The sequence below is a fragment of the Chamaea fasciata genome, unplaced genomic scaffold (genome assembly GCF_029207755.1).
Source record: "Chamaea fasciata isolate MVZ Bird 193981 ecotype frontalis unplaced genomic scaffold, bChaFas1.0.hap1 SCAF_11, whole genome shotgun sequence".
NCBI lineage: Eukaryota > Metazoa > Chordata > Aves > Passeriformes > Sylviidae > Chamaea > Chamaea fasciata.
The window spans coordinates 11,863,684-11,881,043 of NW_027094096.1; the positions used below are offsets into that span (position 1 = coordinate 11,863,684).

General features: G+C 41.4%; 1 protein-coding gene across 7 annotated transcripts in view; it reads right to left on the reverse strand.

The window, feature by feature from the left end:
- Positions 1-11,090: 11,090 nt before the first annotated feature.
- TFDP2 (transcription factor Dp-2) overlaps positions 11,091-17,360 on the reverse strand; it is a 54,322-nt gene continuing 48,052 nt past the window's right edge. For 6 of the 7 annotated variants that reach the window (XM_066193252.1, XM_066193250.1, XM_066193247.1 and 3 more), the window contains one exon: positions 11,091-16,820. In XM_066193252.1, the coding sequence (XP_066049349.1) occupies positions 16,652-16,820 (169 nt within the window). In that variant the 3' untranslated portion in view covers positions 11,091-16,651. The remainder of the gene's footprint in view (positions 16,821-17,360) is intronic. The other variant, XM_066193255.1, reaches the window with a different exon arrangement.

A 17,360-nucleotide genomic window follows, 5' to 3' on the forward strand; every position in this document is an offset into this window, starting at 1 on the left:
TGTTTTTATTGTTTTGTTTTGTTTTGTTTTTAATTGAAACGTGTAAGGATTATCAGTTGGGGGGACGGTGGGGGGGGGAGAAAAAAACATCTTTTGGGAGGGTTCAGCTATCAAAGTAAACGTGTGTGGGTAGTAAGTCTAGTGTTAAGGTATTTAATTAAACTGAACTATTTCTCATTTTTATTTCAGTGTCTTGAGTAGATAAAGGATACAGCAATTATACAATTACATCTGTAAACAGGTATACAGACTATTAGGATGGGATAAAATTACTGTTTTCCTTCTTATGAACTCTGGAGTGAAGGTTTCTTAGCCTTCATTTTAGATTATGGACAAAGATTTGAATTCACCATGATAGCAGAAACCTGAAATGTTTTAACTTTTATACTGGTAACTTCTTGCTAGGTAACTTCCAATGCCTTCAAATCTGGAACGAGAACTTTTAATTTCAAACCTGTAAAATTGCCAGTGTTCAATCAGCTGAGGTGCTTTCTCCTTGCCATGCCCCACTCCCCCTGCCACCCCCCCCCACATGAACACACGCTCAGGGTTACAGGAGGAGCTGAGGAGAAGCTTGTCTAGAGACAAAATGAGCTGCAGGGTTTTGTTTTACATCCCTCATGCAGTAGATGAGATGATCCCTTGAGGACAGATGACATTTAGCACTGACTGGCAGTTACTTCCAGCTGGGGATGATGCTGCTTGTCGAGCAGTGGTAAAGGAAACTCCTTTTGTGCTGAAATGTCTGCTGTAGTAGTTCCCCGGCAGAGAGAAAATCTGGATGCAAATGAAGAGTAGAAGGAAGAGTTGTAGACTGAAGGAGTTGTGAATCAGTATGGAAAAAAAAACAAGACTGGGGAGGGTGGGTATTGTTTTTTGTGTTTTTAATCCCCTGCACCCTGCCTCTTTCTCAGTAGGAGATTTGGAAAGGGAAAATACACTTCTCAGCACCAAGTCCTGCTGAATGATTTCCTACAATTTTCCTACCAACCTGGTACTGAACTTGGATTTGCCCTGTTTTGGAGAGATTGAGTTAAATAGAGCTTGAAGCTGAACAAGAACTTTGCATCAGAGGGTACACTTTGGTCTTCTTAAAAAATAAGACGGGAAACGGAGAAAACTGCATAATTTAAGGTTTTCTGGAAAAAATCCTAGATGTTAAGATTATGTGGGCAGCTCTGAGTATAGATTTCAAAACCTCAGAATGCTCAAAGCTTTAATTTTAAAAGATTTTTGCAAGTATTCAGAGCTTTGACTTCCCTGCTAGTGGAAGTGCTAATCGTCATCTTGGTAGTTGGACACTTGGTTAAACACCTCAGCATTCACACTAAGTCTCTCATCAAATTACTGAAGCCTTCTGATAAATTTAGATTTACAGTTTGTGTTAGTATACCTGGAAACTAGTGCTTTTTTCTTACAGAAAAAAAAACCCTTCTGTTAATGTCATCTACCATGAAAAATCTCATTTAGACAGAGTTTTTTTTCCCATTGTATTAATAGAATATGCAAGGCATAAACGTGTTCAGAATCTACTGTTCAGTTTTGCCTGTAGGTCAGATCTAGCTTTGTACCTGTTGGGAATAGAAAATCTTCACTGACAGTGGGCAGAACTCCGGTCTCCCTTTGCTCCAGGCAGTTGCAAGTGTGGAAATGGCCTGAGGTGATCGTGTGTTCTACCCCTGTACACCGGGGAAATAGAATTATTTCATTTAACACGAGGGTTACTGGAAGCTTGAATGTCACCGTGTGGTTTGGATCAAATAGCTCTAATAATTCATGACAAAAAATAAAACTTTTTTTGTCTCTTTAAATCTCAGGCAAGTACCTAAGGAAGCCAGTAAAGGGAATTTCAGAGTTTTGTTTGCTAGCATGTACTTGAATCTTTTTATGTGGTCTGAACAGTAAGTATTGCATGTGCTGTAGAAGCAGTGCCTCATCTTGATTTTTGCATTACCTGAAGGGAATTGTTAAAAAAGTTTCATCTGGATTTGCTGACAATTCCTGTAAAGAGCTGGTGGTTATCAATATATCAGAGACAAAAAAAAAAAAAAAAAAAAAAAAAAAAAAAAAAAAAAAAAAAGTCATATTTAATTATTGGAAGTTTACTTAGCTGTGTATACTGTGTATTAGAGAGGATCATCTTCTTTTGAATTGGCTTTACAATTGTATGGAATAAAAATGTGTCCTTCCAGGTACCCAAATGTTATGTGACCTGTGAGCATATGATGCTATTTCTATTTTTTTGACACAAGAGAGCCCCAACAACTGATAAGTCTCCTCAACCTGCTGGGCTGCAGATTCTAACTTCAGAAACTGCCACCTCACTCCTAACTACAAATGGGACAGATGGTCTTAACACTATAAATATTTTAATTGGCTATTATTTAGTACCAAGTCGTCTTTAACATTTTAAGTGTTCTTGTGAATGTGAAAAAGCATAATGCATCAGAGCTTGGGTGAGTTTTAGTGTAAGGAATTGGGGTTTTCCTTAACACCTAACTTTTTTTAATGCTGCTTTTGCCTTTCAAATTTCAGGAGAGGTTAGCAGATAATTAGCACATCTGTAATTCTGCAAGTTCCTCTCTGTGTGGAGAAATTGCTTGATTTAAATCCTACTTACAAGTGGTCATAAATTTCAGACCAATTGATTTAAGTATTAGTTTAAAACAAATCCACAGGTAAGATTACAAACCTAAATGTGTTCTTGAGAAAAGTTGCAGCAATGGCTCTGCCTTCTTCTGAGAGCAGCTCATTATTTTCTCCTCTAAGTTGCATAGTAACTTCCTTGTTGGGTATAAGGGAGCTTTTTTTTAAAAGCTGATAGCATAGAAGGGTTTGCACTGAGGTTCAAGGTGATGTATTAACCTACAGGTGAAGACTCTTAATTTTATTAGTTATCTTAAAGAACACAAAACAAGAATTCAGTGAATAACAACATTACATAAAACCTCTTTCGTTTGATGTAGAAAGTAATTGACCCCAAAGCAAGTGTACACTAAAATGCTTGTAGTTTTCAGTAGTACTAATACCCTCACCTGAAGCTGAGGCGTTGCAGGAGAATAGTGAAAGAAAGATCATTGAGGCACTGTAGTAGTAAGGTAAAAATCGGACTGAAATGGCAGGGCAGGAGTGGTAACTGTCCAGTAAAGAAAAGGTAAAGCAGCTGTTGGTGAATAAGACTGGATGCCATTTGGCCATAATTATTTTGTCTTCACCATGGTGTGTATGGTCTTTGCTTCAACCATGCTTAGAACTTCCCTTAATAACAGAACTTGGGGAAGGAAAAAAACAAACCAACCTTTCCAGCATTATTCTGTAGATCTACATTGCTCTGTCGACCTTGAACTAAAACATAGTTTGCAGTGACAAGTGTCTGCGTGGCTTACTCAAACAGCTGTGGCCAGACACTTTAATCAGATTACAAATTTGAAATTTCCACACAGTGCCTGGAGTCCTGTTTCTCATGGGGAAGAAGGAAGGGATATAATCCGTGTTTCTCTTTATTACTTCTCCTGTTTAAGGCTTAGTTCTAATTAATGGTAAGAATGATTCTATATGCTCTCTTTCCTTTAGTAGTGTTAGGTTCCTGTTAGTAGTTAGGTTCACATTTGGTAGTGGAATTAATAGAAGTGTATCGGAGATCCTCTTTGATAAAACTTTAATCCCCAGAGATCTTCCATTTATAGCTGGAGTTTGGGAGGATGTGTAGAAGACATCTTTCTTCTGAACACAGCTGGCTGGTGGGAAAAGAGAGAAGATCCCTGTACTGTTTACCAGCTCATGGTTTATCATCAGTCACACACACAAGCTCTCATTTGAGGCGTTCTTCAGGAAACTGCAGCCTAGAAGGGCTGAGAAAGAGCTGGCAGGTCAGTGCCTGTGTAAGAGCTTACTGACTTGACCATTTGATCTTTTTGAAATAATGTGCGTGGTCTCTAGCTGAAAATAATACGTATGATGATTGATCTGGATTCTCCTAATGGCTTGACAAATACCTTGAAAATTATAGTCTGTCACCTGTATTTTAGTGCATCCATGTGTTTTGTCTGAAGACTTGCTCTTCCTGCTGCAGTGTCATGCTGTCAAGCAGAAAGCTGCTGCAGTGGATCTCGTGTTTCCAAATGCCCCAATGTTATAAAGTAGGTCAGAAATTGCATAAGATGCCATTACTGGAAACTGCTGTAGGCTGACTTGCATATGAAAACTCAGCAGTGCAACTGGCAAATGCACTCTGACAAAGAGAAATGCAGGCATGGCTTAAAACATGACAAGAGAGCTCTCTGAAATCTCCCTAGGATATGAATGGCTGTTGGAATTGCGAGATGTCTTTGCCACTTCATGTTCTGCTATCTGCTGAGCCAGACTGCCTGCCTGGCTTGTCAGGGGACTCACATTGTTCTTATCTGCAGGGAACTCGGGCACACGGCTCCTTAACTCCTTCTGCACCACCAAAACGTATTCTGTGTCCCTCTGCTTGCCCGGCTCCTTGAGAACGCAGTACACAGTGCGCTGCCAGTCGTGCAAAGGCAAGACTCTGTAGTAGCTCCTCCACTGGCTGAGTGGCTGCTGGTGGTCAGTGAGGGCCAGTGGGAACGTGGGGTACGTGCACAAATCTCTGCAGTTTCTCCTGTTCAGTTTAACACCACCAAGCCCAGGGAGCACAGAGCAGGGTACAGCAGGTCCGTTTTCTCTCCTCCATAGCCCCGTTCCAGAGCTTCACTACATTTTACTTCCAGGATTTTTATCTCTGAAGAATTTGCACACTGGAAAGGAAAGTCTCCTGTTTCATTGGGGGTTTTTTTGCTACTGATGCTTTCATATAATCTTTTCTAACACAAGTGTAACCAGTTGAATAGAAACAAGAGAACCCCCAGTTGGGGGGATTATAGCCATTAGTAATCAGAGTGGGGTATATTTGGCTGCAATTATCTTTTAACATTATTATTATATTTTTAAATTATCTTTTAGTTCAATGTATTTTTTAACTGTGAATTGTTCACTAGTCAGAAAATATACTGCTTTGTGATACATTTTCCAAAGGTTTGAAATATGGCTACTCCTCCATGAAATGAATGCATTTGCAGTTATTTCTGAAAAATCTTCACTGTCCAGGGCTGCTTTGTTTCCTGGAATTGTTTCATCTCTGGTGATATATGTGCCCATTTGTCATCATGCCAATCCCCCATTTCCTACAGATAAATAGATGGGTCAATACCAACCATCTCAGGAACGCACACACACTTGTACAGTTAGATGTGCTGGAAGGGTCTGCAGTTAATGTACAAACCTCAGCAGCTGTCTGCCAGTGCAAACGCTTCTGCTCCTCATTTTGCTGCTCGAGGACCAACAAATAGTGGTCTGATAAATGCTCTGATGCAGTTGACTCAGTCATTTGGTGATGGCCTCTAGACACAGCAGTCCTATCACATCCAATCTTAATTTAATAGATTTAATACATTGCCTGATGACAGAAAACTGTAGGTAGAAGCTTGGCAGAACATTAAGTAGAAGTTTGTAAGCCTGGATAGAATGTTTAGGACTTGACTTTAGTCATGCTAATGAGATGATGAGAAAATATCAAAAGGTGAGAAGGTTTAAAATAACAAAAAGCTGGGCTTTCCCCGGGCTTACATCAGCCTGGCCGACCTGATTGCAAAGAGCCTGCAGCTGTGTTAACCTACATCTTATTAGCAACAGTTCCAGCAGCCTTTTCTACAATTTGGTTAATTTAGCGTTAGTAACAATTAATGACTTGGTCATGGTAATGTGGAAGCGTTATCTTAGTGTAAAGATGCTAATTCCAAACTCTTCGGAAGTCAGGAATGTTTATAAAAGGGTGGATTTAGCAGCAGCGTTCCCCAGGTTCCCAGTGCGCTTTCCGGACCCGCGGCCGTTACCGGTGAGGGCGGCGGCGAGCCCGGGCCGCTCAGGGACCGAGCGGCGGGGCCGGGGCAGGTACGGCTGGGCCGGGGCAGGTACGGCGGGGCCGGGGCAGGTACGGCGGGGCCGGGGCAGGTACGGCGGGGCCGGGGCAGGGGCCGGGGCAGGTACGGCGGGGCCGGGGCAGGGGCCGGGGCAGGTACGGCGGGGCCGGGGCAGGTACGGCGGGGCCGGGGCAGGTACGGCGGGGCCGGGGCAGGTACGGCGGGGCCGGGGCAGGGGCCGGGGCAGGTACGGCGGGCAGGGGCAGGGGCAGCGCCGGGCCGGCGGCGGAGCGGGCGCGGTGCCCGGGGGTCCCGGAGCCAAACGCCGCCGGCCCGCCCGGGCTCGGCTCCGCGGGCGCTGGGGCGCTCCCGGCCTGTGCCGCCCCTGGAGCCGGGGAGGGGAAGGCGGTGCGCACAGGAGCACACAGGGGCAGACGTGGGAACTCGGTAAATACAGGCCGGGTCCTCAAGACAGGGATGCAATTTCTTGCTAAAGGAGAGTAACACGGGTGTTGTGGTGAAAAGCTGTCATTCCAAAACAGTAGATTTAAAGCACAAGAACTGCCTTTTAACAGAACACATGAACATGCAAGCACCTCTTTTTCTGATGCTTAACTGAGGCGTGGTCTTACAACATGCTGGCAGTTGTGGAAGCTCCACTGGTTTCTTTTTAAAACCCCCCCTTTAAAAAAATAACTTACCTTTCCCACAGAGCAGCGTGGGTGCGGTGTGCGCTGTCTGTGGTGCGTTCACACCCTGCCTTTCCTTGCAGCAACTTGTTCTCCATATGCTCAGCCCAGTCCTGTTCCTGGGAACGCTGCTCGCCGTTTAAATTTCACTCTGCAGAGCTGGAGGCTTAAATTGTACACAGGTCAATGCTAGGACATTTTCATGGAGTTTACTCATTTGAAGTGTTTCTTAACTTCTAAATGTGCCGAGACACATATGTCCTTGTGGTGCTTATTTATTAAAAATAACTATCTTGCTTATGCCAGCAGCTGCTGTAAAAAGGCAGCTTGCAGCTTTTTACATAATATGGCGTTAAATGTAACTTCTGTTATTTAATATTTGAAAAATAACGTTCAGTTAATGGTGGCAGATTAATTGAACGTAATATTTGTATGTAATGCTATCATTGATGCATAACGTGGACTTTACTGTCAGGATAATGAGAATTTGGGTTAGCACAGGTCATTTGAACCAAGGGAGAGTACTGGCTGGGTGGTTTCATGTGTTATACATGAATGGTACTTAGGTAATTTTGCCTTTTTGTAGCTGTCTTTGCCTCCTTATGCTGGAAGAACGCGAACCCTTCTGTTTGCTTACTTCTTCCTTTTGATGTCATCTCATTGTTGCAGGCTTTTCTATCACTTCCTGCACGGCTTTGCCAGGGACAATGGTTTTCGGTTTTTGAATGGGTCTGTGAGTTCTCTGAGTGGCTGGTGGGGGATTCTTGAGATGTGACAAAACCGAGCCTGCGATGAGGCGTCCAGGGGCAGCTGTAAGGACCAGTGGGCAGCAGTGCCTTCAGCAATTTGGGACTTTGAGTCTGGCTTGATTTAACCTTCGGGACAGATGGGAAGTTCTGTGAAATAGATAGAACAGCTTCTTCTGTTTTGTTACCTCTGAACTTGGTTCAGCAAGGAGAAGTCCCAGTGACATTAGGTTTTTCAGCCTTTTGAACGATTTCCAGTCGGAGGAGCAGAAGTGAATTCAGTATTATGTGGGAGGCCGGGGCAGACGGGCCCTCCCCCGGCAGGAGAACTCAGGGCACTGCGGCACAGCCGAGCCTCCCCAGGAGCAGCAACCTACACGGATCACACGGCCCGGGGCACTCGTGACAGGCGCTCGGACAGTGCAGCATTGTTCACAGTTATCTCCTGTCCTACACTTGGGCTTGAGTCAGAGTTTAATGAATAATAAACCTACACAAATTTGGGGGTTTTTCTGGTTTTCCTGAATGTTTTCAGATATTTTTGCTTTCTAACAGAATGTGTGGAATTCAACAAGATACAGTTTTAAGTGCTGTTCTTTTTAACCAAGGACAATATTTGTTGTTGTCCTAATGTTTCCATTATTAGCACAGAACACCTTAATCCTGCAGGAGTTTCCATTGCTTGATTCCTTTTTATAAGGAAACATACAGAATTACTAATGTGAAGAAAAACAAGCTAGTTTATATGATGCTATCTGGTTGGACAGTCAGAGAAACTCTAACCAAAAGTATTTGTAATTTCAGAGAGCATTATTTGCAGACTTCTTAGAGATCCATGCTGAGTACTTAGAAAAGATGAAATGGGCTTTTATGCTTTCAGATTTCCTCAGTTGCTTTGTTGGGCTCTTGGGGAGGAGATCTAAGCTGAAAACAGCACAAAGAACTAAGGATTCTTTAGAGGAGAGTATTCCAGCCAGGTTCACCATCAGCTTAGTGTTTCAGAATCATTCTGATAGCAATTTATGGAGCACTGACACAAATGAAGGTACAGATTTTTAGACTTTTTTTTTTTTAAAGAAGCATAAATAATCCCTAAATATTTTTAATGCTGATATAAAGGCTATACCCTCTCATCCTCTCATTTCTGCAGTCATGTTTCTTGCCCATAAAAAAGACATTGCAAGAGTTTTTAGGTGGCTATTTGCCAAATCTGTTAGTGAAAATGCTTTCCCAAATATGTCATTGCATTTTAGATGAAAGGAGTTTGTGTTAGAGTTTCTCTTCATTACACAAGAATGAACTTGGTTTTAAAAGTCTTCTGCTATTTTCTTTAACGTTTACTTTTAGCTGGTTTGAGATTTAAAATAGTGAGTCGTGGGTCTTCTGTGCATGTGGAGAAAAGCAAGCACCATGACCTTACCTGGTGTTTTTGTATTTGGTAACACAGAGGATGAAGAGGTTTGGAGGGGTTATGCTCAAAGTCCAGAGGTGTTTGAAGGGTGTTCAACAGGACGGATTTAGCATGAAACCAGGGCAACACACCCTGTTTCTGGGGCCTTCTCTTGTACAGATTAGGTGTTTCTCTTGAATGGATAGGGACAACAATATCCCTAAACATTTAATGAGCTATCAAAATGTCACACTTTCAGAAGTCCGGCATCTCTCCCTGGGTAATGACAGAGGAGGTTGCTGTGAATGACTAGCCAAGGAGGAGGCAGTTGCTAGACTGTGATATTTTCAAGAACCAAAGGATGCAATGTTTCCCATGTAAAGCAGGGCAGGTCCTTGTTTTCCTAACAAGCTGTGCACACTGGCAGCGTTAACCTCGAGTGACCTTTGCTCTGCAATGTTCTTCTCAAAGACAAGCTCAGTCCTGTTGCCTTGAAATTCTTTTATTCAATTCTTCTACAGTTAAGGTTTACATTTCAGTTCACATAAAGCTGGATGTTCTTCTCCAAAGCATACACAGCCTTCACCTCAGTCAGACTGTCTGCTCCCCACCCACAATGTACAATTCCCACTTGCAGCATTTTCAGTAAACATGGGATCAATTGAGTATACAGAAAAAGCTTCTATAAAATTTCCATTAAAAAAATAACAAGTTTTTATTTACAAAGTGTTTGCTCCTACAAAGTAATATTTCCTATTGGTTCAAATATACCATTTGCTAATGCCAGTGTTCCTACTAGGAAAGTAAAACTTTGTATATGCACTTTTCTTTATATCTTTGTCAGTGTTTAAAGCACATAAAATACTACCACATTCTTTTTCACACTACTCCTAGCCACATACAATGTGGTAGTGGAAATTAACACTATTTGATCAGGACAAAAAATCAGCATAGCTTAATAGCAGACTTTCTGCAAAAATAAAACTTTAGTTTTTAATTTATAGGTATTTGGAAAGAAAGAAATCTATGGAGAATTCAAAAATATGCAGCAAATGAAGATGAATGGGAAACTTGGGCTTTCCTGAAGATACAAGAGTTTAGCACAAGAAAAGGGAGAAAAAATTTCCACCGAAGTGTTTGTGTGACGCTTTGTGCCAATACACATGTTGGGAGAGCAAGATGAGTAGATTAAAAAATTAATTAAAACTTCAAATCCCATATAATTAGCATACCTGTAATTGGATTTGTCTCTTCCCACCCACCATGTTTACAAAACCCTGCTTTGAGTTCAGCGTTGGAGCGTTGTCCATGACTGGCCTTGTTCTTAAAAAAAAGTTTTAAATTAAAAGTTAATGGACTTTCAAGTGGTTTCTGCACTTTAAATATAAAAAAGAAGTGTCTCTACAATTACTTCCCTGTAGAATCTAGTGGATATTAAAAAGTGCTACTGTAAGAGGGGATGGAGGGCTGGACCTGCCTTTTCTACCTTCGCTGCATGTTGCAGCACCTTCAGAACATGGGCTGATGGCACACCACCATTAAGAGTTCAGCATCAGTCCTCCTTGCCAAGGACTCATCTACTGCCAGATCACCCCCCAGGTGCCAACAAACACGTCCTGCTGTAAAACTCTGCCTGTGCTTGCTGGCCAGTGTCTCCTCATGCTGTGTAGGATACGCAAGCACAAAGGCTGTGCCGTGGTCCCAGGGCAAGGTTTGCAGTCAGGGCCTGAGGCCAGGCTCACATCCTACTTCTTACAGGTTTGTTCAAAGTAGGATTCATTTTTTTACAGTAGGTGCTTGTGAGATACAGTGTCATAACGTTTGCATATTGAAGTATTTTTCATGTATACAGCATGGCCTTTAAGACAAGGGAATGTTTCAGAAACTTGTGTGATGGGTTGTGATTCAGCTGGTGTTTTCTTAGGGAAATTCTGGGAGATTCACTTAATCCCTGCATTAGTACAACCAAATCTCCTAATTGTTAAAGTTACAATAGCAATTTAACCAACCCACCAAAAAGCCTGGAGACTGGTTTTGTGGACTTCATCTTTTCTGTTCGTTTTAACTTCTGTGGCCACTCAGAGTAGTTGTGTGTGACCTGAAAATGGCAGTGGGAAGGGCTGTGGATATGCAGTGTTCTTCCCTCTCTGGCTGCCTGGCTTGTGTGGGTGGGCAGCACAGGAACCAGGCACTGTGAGGGACAAGTTCTTCACTCAGCCTGGAGAGGAGAATGGGCTAAAAACAACTCACCAGTAAAGACTCATTTTGTCTTGGAAAAAGTTTCTGCATAGATGAGTTGGATTTGCATCTACAACTGGATTTAAATTTGACATTGCTGTGTCCTGTTATCCCTTGGTGTCCATATATCTACAGTACCTATGCCTGGAGAGTGTTGAGTACTTAAGAATGGCATTTAGGGAAATCAGATTTAAGTGATTACACTTTTCTAGCCAATATGGAAGACTAAGGAGAGAAGCATATTTGAGCTACTGGAAGGTTCCTGTATCTGCTTGGAATTATCATGGCTGTTAGAGATACTGACATGACCCAGGTCAGTCTGCTTTTCTTCTTAGATAAATGCAGAAGTATTTATTAGTTCCTAAGCAGGAGGCTTTCCCTTGGGATTTGGATGGTTAGATCTCAGATGTTACTTCTGCCCAATTCTGAGCAAGAATTTTTGGTGTCCTGCAGTTTAGGTGGCTATCCTAAAACGTTGGATTCTTCGGTACTGTCAAAAATATGGAAGCAGAAAGAAAACATTTTGGTTTTGTCTGATCTCTGGGTGGGCAGACGGGGTATTAAAGGTGGAGAGTGACTATAGAATCTCTGAATAGCTGCAATAAACAGCCCCTTCAGTTGTTACTGCCAGACTGCTTTAATGAGCATTCCCTCCCTCACTGTCAGTGCCAGCTGGGGAGGGATCCACGAATGCCACCTCAGGCAGTCAGATTGAAGGAGCTGGGGGGTTCTTGCACAAGCAGCTCTGCAGTGACTTGAAAGGACAGTAATCCTTTGCAGATGGAATGAACAACTGGGAGTAACATTGGATATGAGTATTTTTTTGGCAATACACCTGGACCAGGGGAAGAAGAGTTACTCACAGCCTCTTAAAAATACCAGACAAAATTCTGACAGCTAAACAGGAAAGAGATCATCTGATTTGGGAACTTTGCTAAGGAAGGAGTTTCATGAAGTTTTATGGTATCAGGATCAGTTGTGTGAACACCTGCTGGCAGAAAATTAAGAATTTAGAGCCGTTCATGTGCTCAGGTTGGTGTGTGATGTCCACAAATTAACAAATGATTCACTGGTGCATTAGCTTGCAGAGAGAGGCCAGAATTCAAGAGGCACATTTTAAAGAACAAATCTCCATAAACAGGATCTTGGCCTCTCCCTCCTGCGTTCATCTCTAATGCTGCAAGAGGCACCACTTCCCAGTGCTGACACCTGAGACACCTTCACCTTCACAGTGACCCAACTGCAGCAGAAGGATGTCACCTCAAAGTAGGGCTATTACTAGAATTTTTTAAATTACGAATTAATAAAGCACACATAGTCTTTCCCCAGCTCATTACATCTGATTATTTAATATCATGATGTTCCTGAGAGATTCCTGGAATGAAAAGATATAAATGAGGTGGGTCAGGCAGAAGATAGCTTGCTTTGGTTTGTTTTCTCTATACCATACATTATGGTACTGGCTTTGTTTTTAAATGAAACCAAACCCCAAACGTCTTCAACTGACTAAAAGGGAAGTCTTTACAACCAACTGCCTGGATTATTTTCAGCTGAAAAGGGCCAGTTAACTACAAAAAAAGGAGCATTGCCCAGATTTCAAATATTGTTAAGTTTCAGCCATATTCTTGAATTAAAATCGTGGATTTGGTCAAAAGAAAGAGCACTTGAGTTTTTAAATCTTTACTGCAGAATTCTAAATTCAAGCATCATTTAATGTATGAACATGAACTCGAAGGCCTCGTTTTTCTTTAAAAAACCAAAAGGATTAAAATTTCGTTATTAGGCCTTTTTACATAATTTTACTTCAGACTGACATAGTTGATCAGCAAAAGCCCTTCTGTGGTAATTCTGTATCCTTGGCAATTTCCAGCTATTCAAAAGGATTTAGGGGTATTTGCAAACTGTAGTTTAAAAATTAAAACCCCTTAACCAAAATGGAAACACCCACAGCAGGGCTTGTATTGGGTTCAGTGCTGTTTGTTTAAGTCATACCTTCAGTTGAACTGGTCTTATTTGCTAGATACACACAGACTTTCTGAGATTAGGTGGATTGTTACAATTAATTCCAGTGTGGAAATGAGAAGACTGGTGTACTTTAATACAATTTTAAATATAAAAATCAACAAACATTATGTCGGATTTCCACATAATAGAAAAATGCTGTCTCCCACTTGTAGTTTTTCATCTAGATTGTGGAGCTGACAAGTTTTTCTAACTCAAATTTGTCAAGCACCACACAGTTAGTCCAGAAACAAAGTTGTTTACTGCACTATAGCTATAAAGGCATGTACATACAGCATTATATTGCGTGTAGTCAAGTGCCCCCTGAATGTATAACCAAGAGAGAGCGTTCCAAGACACAGAAACATCACTTGAATTTATCTTAAATATGTGGTGCATGAAAATTTAAATGTTAACTTTTTCTTATATAAAGTATGATCTAGTACCAGTTGCTGCTTGATTCCTGTCAATGAATATCAGGGATATTGCATGAGACAGGAGATGATGATGATGGGAACTGAATAGAAAATGGGAAAACCAGTCTTGGTCATGGCTGTTTTATTGTGGCAAGTGTTTGCTGGCTCTCAGCAGGAGGGAGGGCCTGTGTGTTGAAGCAGCTGAGCACAAGCACTGCCATGAGCTTAGTGGGAGCTCTGTGGTTTGTTAATATTCTCAGCCCCCTTACTCACAACTGCAGCAGCTGCTTTTAGTGAGGTCTTACATTTACCTGTTTTGGTTAGTGGTTTTTGTGTGTGTTTGTTGTTTCTTTTTAAAATACGGCAGCTAAGATCACCAGGAATGATTAAAAGGTTTGCCTGGGATCATACACAAGTGACTGTGGCTGGATAAAGCCCCAAATTCTCCTAGTTCCCAGACTTTAGTGTAGCCACAAGACCACTGTGCTTCAGTTGAACTTCATCCTCAGCTGGTACTTGGCACAAAGAAGCCCAAGGAAAGAATTTACTTTTGAAGTCTCTTCTAAATGTTCTAACTTGTTTTGTCCTTTGTATTCAACTAGTCCAGGGAAAATAACTTCTAAAGGCTTGGTTCAACTGTCAAATAAATGTTAAGTGCTCCCATATTTTTTATTTTTTATTTTTTTTCTTTAAATTTGATAGTTTGATGTTTGCCAGAAAGCTGTGCAGGCTGCAGCTTTGAAGGGCACAGATATCAATGAAGGAAAGATGTCACTAAAGATCTTCCCTCTTTAAAGCAGAAAGCCCACTGACTGCTAATAAAATACATTCTGTTTCTGGGCTGGAAGGCTTTTTTTGCCAGGTTCTTATAGTTAAAAGTGCTGCTCTTTAGAAACTGATTAGTGTTTTGCTGGTTTTTCTTTTTACACAGATCTTGAGTGGGCAGTGTGAAGAAAGTGTAAAGTTAAACGTGTCCCTAATGTATTGTTAGGGTGAGGGAGGTATAACTACTTTGGAAGATATTTTCCCTCTTAAAGAATTCCTTAGGATCATGCATACATAAATTAACTTTGATCTGCCTTCTCCAATGAAACAGGGCAGTTTTTGAAAAAGCAATGGGTTGGGTTTTTTTTAAGAATGAAAGTGATGATGTGTTAAAATGAAATGTCAATTATGAAGCTGACAATTCCATAGTAGTATGTGTGGAGTACCTGTTCCCTTCTCCCCCCATTTCAAAAGCGAGCCACTTGGCTCAATGCACTGACTCTCAGCAAGGATATTCTTTTGTATCTGTAAAGCTTTTCTGGTATGGAGGTAGTGTTACAGACTCGGTGGAAGTGAGGAGGTGTAAAGCCCTCGTCTGTGAGCCATGAACACAGAATGGTCTTAACAGTCTTGCCCCAGGGGTGAATACCATGGTCGGCATTTTAGTTTGTGCATTTGCCGTTCATTTGTGTAAAACAGACAGTCAAGAGCCATACCTACATACTGGTGCTGCCCTCACGGTATTCCTCAGCAGCTGGGGTCTGAACTATCTGTGAGAAGTTTCTATCTGCTGCTTTAGTTTGTAATGTAAACATGCAGCTGGTGCTTGTCTACTCCTCACAGTTTTACCTGTCCTGTGAGCTGCCAGCCCTGTGCTAACTCCTGCACAAGCCAGGCAGCTCTTGAGCTGGAGCTTCATTTCCTCTCTGTAGCTCAAGCTTGGTGCTTTTGGATCTTGCTGGCCTGAGTGAATACAGGTTTGGCTGTAAAAGAGGATGTGGACACAGCCCAGGCTGTGAGAGTGACGCCGCCAGCAGCCCAGGGGTAGCTGGTGCCACTGCTCAGGTGAGCAACAGCACAAGCAGAGCACAGCACAAGCTGCCTTATCCCCCAGCACAGGAACAGAGCCAGCACAGCTGCCTCAGACAGCCGAGACATGGAGCAACCACCTACAGACAGTGCAAAAACTGCAAAGATTTACCTCATGAAAAATAGTTAACATAGAGGCTGGGCAAAGTCCTGGATGCTGGAACACCATGGGAAGAATACCTCTACGGTGTATTTTCCATTGATATTCCAGTAGGTTTTTTTTTTTTTCAAGGTCTTTACGATTGGATGTGATGTTAGCCATGAAAAACACAGCCTGCTGCAAGTCTAATTTAACAGTTCACATGGGATATGTGTTGGGTAACTTGGGTAACAGGTTAAGTGGTTTGATACAACTTTCAAAGGTGCATCAAGGTGAGTGCAACCAAGGTTACTGATAAGAAAGTCTGTCAGAATCCCAGCTGACTGGAATGCAAAACATGAAGTGATGTTGGCATTTTAATTTTTTTTCCTAAGAACCTCAGCCTGTGATTTTAAAAGTTATGTGACCTGCCCACCCCAAATTTGAAAAGACTGGCTTGAAAACACACTGAGGTCCTTAACATGGTGGGAGGCCTTTTTTTTAAAAACAAGACATGCTCTAACATCAAAGGGATTATATAAAATTAGAACAGTAAAGGAGAAGCTACACTGAATATGCTCTAATCTAGAAATACAATTTTTTACTTATTTTCCTTGAAAAAAGCTGGTGCAGAGAATACTGTTTGTTTCCTGTTTTAATAATGGCTAAGAATAATCACTTATAATAAATTAGGCCTGCAACATAAACGAACACATGAACCTTTAATACTAATGTTACTTTTAGAGTATCTAAAATGGATATAAGCTATTTCAAGATTAATTTAATCAGTTGCATTTTATATTACTTTAAGAATCTTCTATACAGCAAGTTGAACAGAAAAAAAGCAAACATTTTAACAGCCCCTTTTCCCTATAACCACTCTCATACAAGATCGTTTTAAATAACGATTTTAGCACGTTTGCATGTGCTCACTCCCCCTTTTTCTAAAGGCAGCACAGCCAAAAGACAATGCAAGAATTGGCTTTTACTGACTGACTGTTTTCTTCTCCATGTGAAAAAGACAAGGGGAAGACAGAGAGTCCCAAAATGGAAAAGATGAACTTAAGGTTTACTTTGCCAAATCTCCAGGGACTTTGTTCTTTTCCTTGTTTATAGTTTATAAAACCCACTTTGCTCTGCCTCTGCATGTCACTCTGTGTTCAGTCATACAATTCTTCGATTTCATCTATAGATAAACTTGTTTTGAAGCTTCCATTTTGGTTCACAGAACGTAGTGAACACCAAGGCAAGAAACCAGGAACTCTGTTTAAGAATATTTGAGCAGCATTTTGTATATTACATTTTCTACTGTCCTCATTCTGGGGAGGAAGAATCCTCATCTTCATCCTCTTCATCTTCCTCATTGAAGGAGCAGGGCGTCTCTCCCCGGGACGCTGCACTGCTGGACTGCTGACTGCTAAGGCCAAGCAGCTGCCCAGTTGCTAAGGCCACTTCAGCATCCAAACACAACCCTGCATTCTCACTAGCAAAAGAACAGAAAGGGTGAGGTTTAGAGGGTTTCTCATGAGGTTTTCAGCTTTTTCTTTTTGGCCTCAGCTTTTCCTTTAGTCGAAGAAATGCTACCAACAAGGAAAAATCCCAAATTGTTGCAGTAAACAGCTATTAATTAGGAGAGCTGATAAAACATCAGAAAGTTGCATAAAAAGATTATTGGGTGACTATTTTTTTTTTCATAGACAACTAGTAGAATTGCTTAGCTGAAGGAAAAAAAGGGAAATCCATCACAGTTTCGTTAATACACAGAAATGTTTGCAATATAAAATGAAGCTATTAAACGCTATGAGAAAGAACCTGCTCCAAAATAATAATCCCTAAACTAATCCTTTTTTCCATTTTTTATGCTACAGGTAACCTCCAAGCAAAGTCCAGCTGCTGAGGTGCATTTGAGGTTGGGGTTTTGTGCATGGTGGTTTTTTGTTTGGTTGTTGGTTTTTAATTTTAAATTTTTATTGAGCTGTGTGGACTAAACTTCTTTCATGAGAGCTTAAAGAGTAGTGCATTT